General features: G+C 33.9%; 1 protein-coding gene across 1 annotated transcript; it reads left to right on the top strand.

Moving 5' to 3' along the window:
• The first annotated feature begins 375 nt into the window (after nt 1-375).
• LOC130654617 (heat shock protein 105 kDa-like) lies at nt 376-8004 on the top strand. The gene is made up of 14 exons (XM_057457230.1): nt 376-547; nt 1596-1653; nt 2968-3108; nt 3196-3318; nt 3592-3691; nt 3799-4016; nt 4102-4262; nt 4335-4411; nt 4794-5189; nt 5275-5513; nt 5864-6295; nt 6768-6887; nt 6975-7136; nt 7571-8004. The coding sequence occupies exons 1-14, from the start codon at nt 441-443 to the stop codon at nt 7820-7822; spliced, it is 2586 nt and encodes an 861-aa protein (XP_057313213.1). The 5' UTR covers nt 376-440; the 3' UTR covers nt 7823-8004.
• The last annotated feature ends 336 nt before the right edge of the window (nt 8005-8340 follow it).

The raw sequence follows: 8340 nt of genomic DNA on the forward strand, positions 1-8340 counted from the left end.
AAAGCTCGACCCCAGCACCTTTTTACTGCGCTAGAAAGCGCACCACTGTTAAGAACCAAATAATACTGGGGACGAGGTACGAGTTTTTGATCTGGTCCGGATTTTTTAGACTCTGACCACGAGTACTACTTCATGTTAGCGCGTTAGGCGCGATCATAAAGCTTGGCCGGACAATCTATGCTTAATGAATTTTGTGATGAATGACCAGCTCGGGATGTTATTTTGTAGGTTATTCCTCTCGGTCCGAAAACAAACTGTTGCACGGAATAAGTTGGTTGTTTATACTCTAATAGAGTTACAAAAGCTAGTGCTTAAGCGACTAACTTGGTGTTGTCTGTTTCCAGAAATTTCGAAAAATACTAACTCTTTGATAATACATTGTCAATGCGGATAGCTAGCAGCATTTATGAATTAAAAGTGTACAGTAAATCAAGATCAGAATGTCTGTGATTGGATTTGATATTGGAAATGTAAACTGTTATATCGCAGTTGCACGAGCTGGTGGCATAGAAACAGTGGATAATGAATATTCTGACAGATGCACACCGTAAGAAACCTCTTGCTCCTTGCAGAAACCTCTTGTTTTTTTTTTATTCTAAGTAAGCACTAGGTTAAGGAAAGATGCCAGTCACAAATTAACATGCGTTTTGTAACATTTTTAGAAACAACAAGCAAAATTGCTTTATACCATGAATGTTTGTATTTTTTGTGAAGCTAACCATTATGCGTTTGTGCTTTAGCAGGAAACTAGCTAATAGCTAACTAGCTAGTTTCCTTGTTTCACTTGAATCAACCAAATTCCTAAAATGTGACTTATTGCAACTCCAGTTTCAATAAAAATGTGAAATAGCCTGTCATTCATATTTCTTCTTTTTTAAAAAGAAATGTTTTTTTATTAATGTTACCTTTATTTGCAAAAACTAAATTGCAGATCCCTGATAAAAACTTGGTATTGTCAAGCTATAAGATAAAAAATATCACATTACACTCAAAAAATTAAATTTAGTGCTAATGAAAATGTTTGCAAACATTTCTTCCCAAATTTATATGTAATGTTTAACCAGTGTGGCAGCACATAAAGAAAGAAAAAAATGTTGACCCCAAACATACATGTTTATGTCTGAACATTTTGTGTAAAAAGGTCATAAAATCACTTTGAATAAGGCTATGATGCTGAGATTTTCAAACCTTGTTGATAACAATTTTGAAGAAAATCCAAGAACCTTTAAAACACACTATGTGATTATTCAAATTAGTCAGTTTAAAAAAAGACTGTAGAGAAGAAATGTGGTCTGGGAGGTTGTAGGCCACTTCTCATTGGCTTTTGTTAATGGTTTTTTTTTGTGACATTCATAATAGAAATTGGTGATAAAACAATAGATGAGAAGATGGGATTCACAGTTTTAACATTTTCTTTATAAAATGATTTGCAATTACAGCATTTTAATATGCAAACTTGTGACCTGCTAATCTGATCCCTGCACTAGAATAACCCCTTTATGATGTAATACTCATATGCTTATAATTTTTTAAGCTATCAATTTGCTGTCTAAACTGCAAATTAGGCATATTTAATTATTTTTGGTTGCCTTTAGGGCTGTGGTGTCATTTAACAGTCGTCAAAGAATGATGGGTGTTTCTGCTAAAAATCAGGTAGGCAGGGCTTGACAAATAAATTCTCTTCCTGCCATGTCTCTGTAGTATACACATTTCAGGCCTCACCAGGAATGGTATGGGATCGCCGCGCACAATATATATACTTCATATAAACCTAGATACGCTAGCTATTAGTGTAAAAAATACATCTTCAAATGAAAAAAATCTTTTTAAAATTTAGTAGTAAAATAAAATGTATGCAAAAAGTTTAGTTTATATTTCAAAAGAATTCATAAAAAAATCGATGCACATGTGGCTTTTGTTTTCAAATTTTTTCCATGAAAAGAAACTTTCTTGTTGGTGCTATATAACAATGCTTCACGGCAGGTAGTGAACAAAACTGCTTTTTTATTTATGTATTTTGAAACATAAAACAGTTGATTGGTGTTTATAAAGATTATCAGACACTCTGTTTTTGTGTTTGGTGTTCACAAGTTTATATGTATCCCACTTGAAAAAAATAACTACACAGAAGTAGAAAGAAAATGCAATCACACACCACCACACACCATAGCATTTCTTAAGGTGCGGACACGGCATGCCAAAATATTCTAAAATAGTTATGGAGTGCAAACGACCACACAGCATCATTTTTCTTCCTGGCGAGGCCTACATTTTATGTTTCTCTATTCTTTTTTTTATTTTGGAAATTATAAATAAAGCGTTAAAACAAAGTATATGTTGAATGTGCAAACTTCTGAATTATATCTTGCAAGCACAAAAATAAGTTCTGCAGTTTTGTAAAAAGCGTTCTAATCACAGTACTGATTTATGTTGTATTTTCAAAGTAGTTTTATTACTACCATTTAATTCTTTCAATCACAAAAAGGTCTGCAGTTTGTAGAAAATGTTCAATTATGCATTGATATACCTTGATATTTTTGAAAGTAATTTTGTTACTACAGTTAAACTTATGTAATTCAAACTCATAATTTATAAACTTATTTAATCCAAACAAATTCTAAGATTGTGAGATGATTTGAATTGCATGAGTTCAGCCATATTATGTTATTTTTTCTAGCAATTCTACTATTAGCGATTGGTATAAATTATAGAATAAAAATATGTTTACTTTTAAACAGGACTGATATTTAAAAAAAGAAGGACTTGAATTGCTAGTAACCTTCCTTTTTTCTCTGAATTTTTTGCAAAATCTCCAAAGATATGCATTGATTTTAACGTTTTTCAGTATTCTCTCATACATTTAAAACATTTTAAAGCTTTGGTCACCCTGATATGGAAAGTATCATTTTCTGTCTTTGCTTTATTATTTAAAAAATAAGGTATTAATCAAAGCTGAACTATTTTTAGATGACTATGAACTTCAAATCAACCATCACTCAATTCAAAAGATTGATTGGGCGTAAATATGATGAGCCTGCTGTACAGAAAGAATTACAACTTCACCCAAACAAGTTTGTTAGAATGGAAGACGGTGGAATTGGAATAGAGGTAAGATATCCACCAGTACCCTTGAATGCTATAATATGTAAGTTCTAAAGAATGATGTTTCACATTGCTGTTTTTTTTTTTTTTCAGGTTCAATATAAAGACCAACCACGCATATTCTCTCCAGAACAAATAATGGCAATGTTTTTTACACAACTAAAAACCACTGCCTCTGATGCTCTTCAAACAAAAGTTACTGATTGTGTTATTTCTGTAAGTATTTCTCTAATGTAATTATATCTTAACCCTATTCGTGCTGGGCCTTTTAGGGACTCCTCAATGATGGGGGGAAGGGGCTGATTCCCCCTCCCCTCCCCTGTGTAATTTCTACAATTGTAATTCATAAAGATGTGTGAAGTTTTGTATGCACAATAAAAAGAACATGTGTATATCTAATATATTTACATAATCTAAAGAAATCTATTTTTTATGATTAGAAATTTAATTTTTGTTACTGAATCACTATGATCAGATTTCTTCAACTAGGTACCGTCATATTTTACTGATTATCAAAGAAGAAGTCTCCTTCTGGCTGCTGAGGTCGCTGGACTGAACTGTCTCAAATTAATGAACGATACAAGTGCTGGTATGTAGACTCATGCACCATGCAAAAAATTAACTTCAGAAAAACTTTTTTGCAGAAGTGTCTTGCGTATATTCATTTATATAAGAGATTCCCATCTTTTTCTTTAGTTGCTTTGAATTACGGCCTGTTCAAACAAGATCTTCCAGCACCTGAGGAAAAACCACGACATGTTGCTTTTGTTGATTGTGGACATTCATCTTTTCAAGTTTGCATAGCTGCTTTTAACAAAGGAAAAATCAAGATACTCTCCACGGCTAGTGATGCGTCTCTTGGTGGTCGTGATTTTGATGAAAAGCTTAAAAATTATTTTGCAGAAGCATTCTTAGTATAAAATTTTTTTATTTCATTTCTTGCTATTTATTTATACTCTATTCTATGTGTTTTGATGCTTTCATGTAATTATTTTTTAGCAAAAGTATAAGATTGATCCCAAGTCCAATGCAAAAGCTTGGCTTCGCCTTAGTGTACCTGTAGAGAAAATGAAAAAGCAACTTAGTGCCAACTCCACAGACTTACCTCTTAATATTGAATGTTATATGAATGATATTGATGTAACACACAAGGTCAATAGGTAAGTGGCAACCTTTTCATAAGTAAAAAAGGCAAGCATGAGAAAATATATTTATGTTTATGATATATTTAGGGAACAATTTGAAGAAATGTGCAAAGATTTGTTTGAAAGAATCGAGGCACCATTAATCGAAGGGATTAATGGATCAGGTATGATGCTTATAATGTGCTAGATTTGCAATCTTTTCCATTTAGAAAGAAAAATGACACTAGGTGCGAAAATATATTACTCGATGCTTGAAAGCGATCAATTTGGGCCAAAAACTCGGATAATAAAATGTTATGACTAAGTTCTTTTCATTCAATGGTAATGCAGCATTTTTTTATGTCTGGACAACTATTGACACAAAAACAAGGAAAAAATTTTGCATGATTTTTTGTACTCTGTGCAAAATTTCATGTTTAGTCAAAGTAACATTTTTGGCGTTAGGGTTATACGCACGTTATAATTCAGGATATTCGATTGAACGAAAATCAGGAAAAGAGCCGTTGAAGGCTTGAATATTTTAGTTTGTTTTTTGTTGTTATTCAGGTTTGAAAGTAGAAGATGTCGATTGTGTTGAAGTGGTGGGTGGTTCAACCAGAATACCAGCCATCAAAGCTGTTATTGAAAGAGTTTTTGGTAAACCCGTCAGCACAACATTAAATTTAGACGAAGCCGTGTCCCGAGGGTGCGCTATTCAATGTGCGATGCTATCACACACAGTAAGAGTTCGAGACATTGAAGTGTCCGATGCAGCTACTTATCCAATTCACATTTCTTGGGATTCAACAAAAGCAGACGAAGTTGGAGAAATGGAAGTCTTTAAAAAATATCACTCTTATCCGTTTACAAAAATGTTGACATTTCCACATCGAGTAGAACCGTTTCGATTCAAAGCTTATTACCATAACGATGTTGATGTGCCTCAATTTGATAAAAATATAGGTATCATGATCAGTTTGAATTGTGTACTCAATTTTGTAATAAATTAGCGTGATTTTTTTTATTAAATTTTCATGTTTTTTTACAGGTGAATTTGTTGTAAATGCTACTGCTTCGGAGGACTCGTGTGAAAAAGTCAAAGTTAAAGTTAAAGTTCGGCTTGACATGCACGGATGTTTCACAGTCAGTAGCGCTACACAAGTAGAAACGCTCCCACCCGCTCCTGAACCAGAACCACCAAAGGAGGAGGCTATGGAGGCATCAAGTGAGACGGTAGAAAATGGCGAAGTAAAGTCCACTGAAGAAAATAAAACCAAAGAAATGAATGTTCGTGTTGTTGTTTAAGTATTTTACAGTTCATAAAACTAAGCCTTTCTAAAGCCTCGAGTAAACGAAAAAACGCTTTTGAGCGATTGTGCAATCAAGTTCTATCACATAAAAATGTTTATTTGTTACGACTTTAGTTACACATTTTTTACTGGTAACAAGGTACGAAGTACAACAAATGTGATATTGTATCTTGTTACTTGTAACAGCTGATTTTGCGTCGTTTCGTAGATATTGCGGTTGGTTTCTAATTGTTTTGTTAGTATTGTGGTTGGTTTTGGCTTTTTACGGCATGTTTTTGTGAAAAAAATTCATTTTCCTGTGTAAGTCAATGCCGAGTTCTTTTTTAGACGGATCCTCCAGCGGATCAACCAGAGAAACAAGTGCCAAAGACTGAAGAAAAAACAGAAGGAAAAGAGAAAAAAGAAGAGAAGAAGGAGGAAAAGAAACCCAAACCGAAAAAACTTACAAAAAATACAGATTTAGCAATCACAAAGGAACAAGCTAATATTTCTCCATTGGATTTAAACAAACTTATAGAAATAGAAAATGAGCTCATCTCGGATTTCCGCTTAGAAAAACTTAGATCAGATGCAAAAAACGCTGTAGAAGAATACGTATATGCAACAAGAGATGGCCTCTACGGAATATATGAAAATTATGTTACAGAAAATGACCGAGCACAATTATCTAGTCTCTTAGAAGAAGTAGAGGATTGGTTGTATGGAGATGGAGAGGACCTGAAGAAACAGGCATATGTTGATAAATTAGCTGAACTAAAGGTAATTTTTCAGGAACTAGTCGGATGCCCGTGGAAAATCCACGGGTTTCCCGTTCTTTTTAAACCGCATAGCGTGCGTCTCGCTACTTTCGGTACCATTTTGCGTGACAGACGGACTTATACGAGTATTATAATATAGACTAGTCGTTAGCCCGTGAAAAAATCCACGGGTTCGCCCGTCCTTTAAATTTACCCGTGGCAACAAAGTGGACAGAAATATATCGCATTTGATATTCGTGCGCATTTTAAAAATTTCGTGTTTCCGTTACGGGACGCCGCTTTCGCGGACACACAGACAGACGACGGCTATGTGTTATGTGCGGAAAAGGCAGAAATTTCCAATGTTCCAAAAGAATATTTTTACTAGTTCAAAATAGCTGAAAATTCGGAGAATGCGAGGCATACAAGGATATAATTTTGGGTGGATTCCCTGGAATAAATTGGTGTCTGAGATACATTGATCTACTTTTTAGAAACATGGTGATCCAATAGCTGCACGGTATCAAGCTCACTCACATCTTCCAGCCGCGTTCGAATCCTTTGGAAAATCTTTCACTCACTTTAGAAAAATCTTGGACCTTTACGCAAATAAGGTGAGTGTATGTTCAGCTTTAACAATGAAGATTTTCCTAAGTCGTTTCGTGTTGTTGGTCAGTATTGCTGAAGATTTTTCTTTTTAGGATGAAAAGTACGCTCATATAGAAGAATCTGAAATGAAAAAAGTTCAGAAGAAAGTGGAGGAAAAGTTCAAGTGGTTCAACGAGAAGATGCAAGAAAATGCTAAGTGTCCCCAACACAGTAATCCTGCTGTCTATCCAGCACAAATACTCTCTGAAAAAAAGGTATGGAATTATCACCTTTTTGTATTAAGACTTCTTTGGTGTGGGTTAATTTGGGTAACAGGTGTTTCATAAAGCGATAGCTAGAAGGACGATTTTATCTTGATTTTATCTACGAAATCAGGATGAAAACCACAAAAGGTGACATGAGCTGGTAACGGAATCTTTTTATATAAGGTATATATATGCAGAAGACTTTACTTCAAAATTCCAAATTCTCCATTGAAACTTGAAAAATACTTGCTTTTAAAATTTGGAGTGGAAAACATTTTATCATAAAGATATTTCTGTTTTTAAGATGCATCATAGATAACTCTTTTTTAGTATATTCATGGAGACATCACGTATCACCGAAAAGCGGACATGACTGTGTGAATATTTAAAATGCTCGGGTAGGATAGCCACGATATAAGTAATCATCTGACGGTTTTTTTTAGATTTTGGATGATTTTTGCAATCCAATCGTTAATAAAGCAAAACCGAAAGCTGAGCCACCGAAAGATAAGAAAGAAAAAGAAGCAACAGCCAGTAAAGACGAGTCGGCGCAATCAAATGAAAACGCTGAAACGAAACCTGAAACAGCGAATGCAGAAGCAGGAACTGAAAAAGACAACACCCAAGAGAAAATGGAGACAGAAGAAAGCAAAACCAGAGGATCAAAAGAAAATCTAGACATGGAAGTGGATTAATGTTTTTTCTAACAAAAATCAATACGGATGAAGAAAGAAAGATGACTTGTACCATCTTAGTTGAAATTCTTGTTATATCTTCAGATTTTCGTTTGAAATTTCAGCGATAAATTATTAGACGAGAAATAATGTTTAGTTTTTACAACAGAATTTTTACATAATGAAATATTGAAATTTGATAACTGTTCGTTTTACTATCCTGTTTGTTGTATTATGTTTTTTGAAAGCGTTAAATGTTGTTGCAATTCCATGCTTTTTTCTTCCTTATTTTTTTTTTACCGAGACGTTAACATGGTTTTGTAACATCGCCACGAGTAGCATTAAATTAATTTTGGCGAATTTAGTGAGTCCTAAATTTTTCCGATTCCGCGAAATTCATCTACTTTATAATGGAATAAATTTACGCGAGAGTTTAATTTCGCGATTTCGCTAATTAAAATTCTGAATTTAATTTCGCCAGTGGCCAATTTTTGTGACTGGAAATTTCTTGTAAAATACGGATCAAAAATACTTAAAAG

Source organism: Hydractinia symbiolongicarpus, chromosome 8, assembly GCF_029227915.1.
Source record: "Hydractinia symbiolongicarpus strain clone_291-10 chromosome 8, HSymV2.1, whole genome shotgun sequence".
NCBI lineage: Eukaryota > Metazoa > Cnidaria > Hydrozoa > Anthoathecata > Hydractiniidae > Hydractinia > Hydractinia symbiolongicarpus.

What these genes read in the sequence shown, in the direction of transcription:
- LOC130654617 (XM_057457230.1), top strand. Translation starts at nt 441, where the DNA reads ATGTCTGTGATTGGATTTGATATTGGAAATGTAAACTGTTATATCGCA. An exon ending in ATAAATTAGCTGAACTAAAG is followed by an intron (nt 6,296 to 6,767) that starts GTAATTTTTCAG and finishes TCTACTTTTTAG; the next exon opens with AAACATGGTGATCCAATAGC. An exon ending in TGGACCTTTACGCAAATAAG is followed by an intron (nt 6,888 to 6,974) that starts GTGAGTGTATGT and finishes TTTTCTTTTTAG; the next exon opens with GATGAAAAGTACGCTCATAT.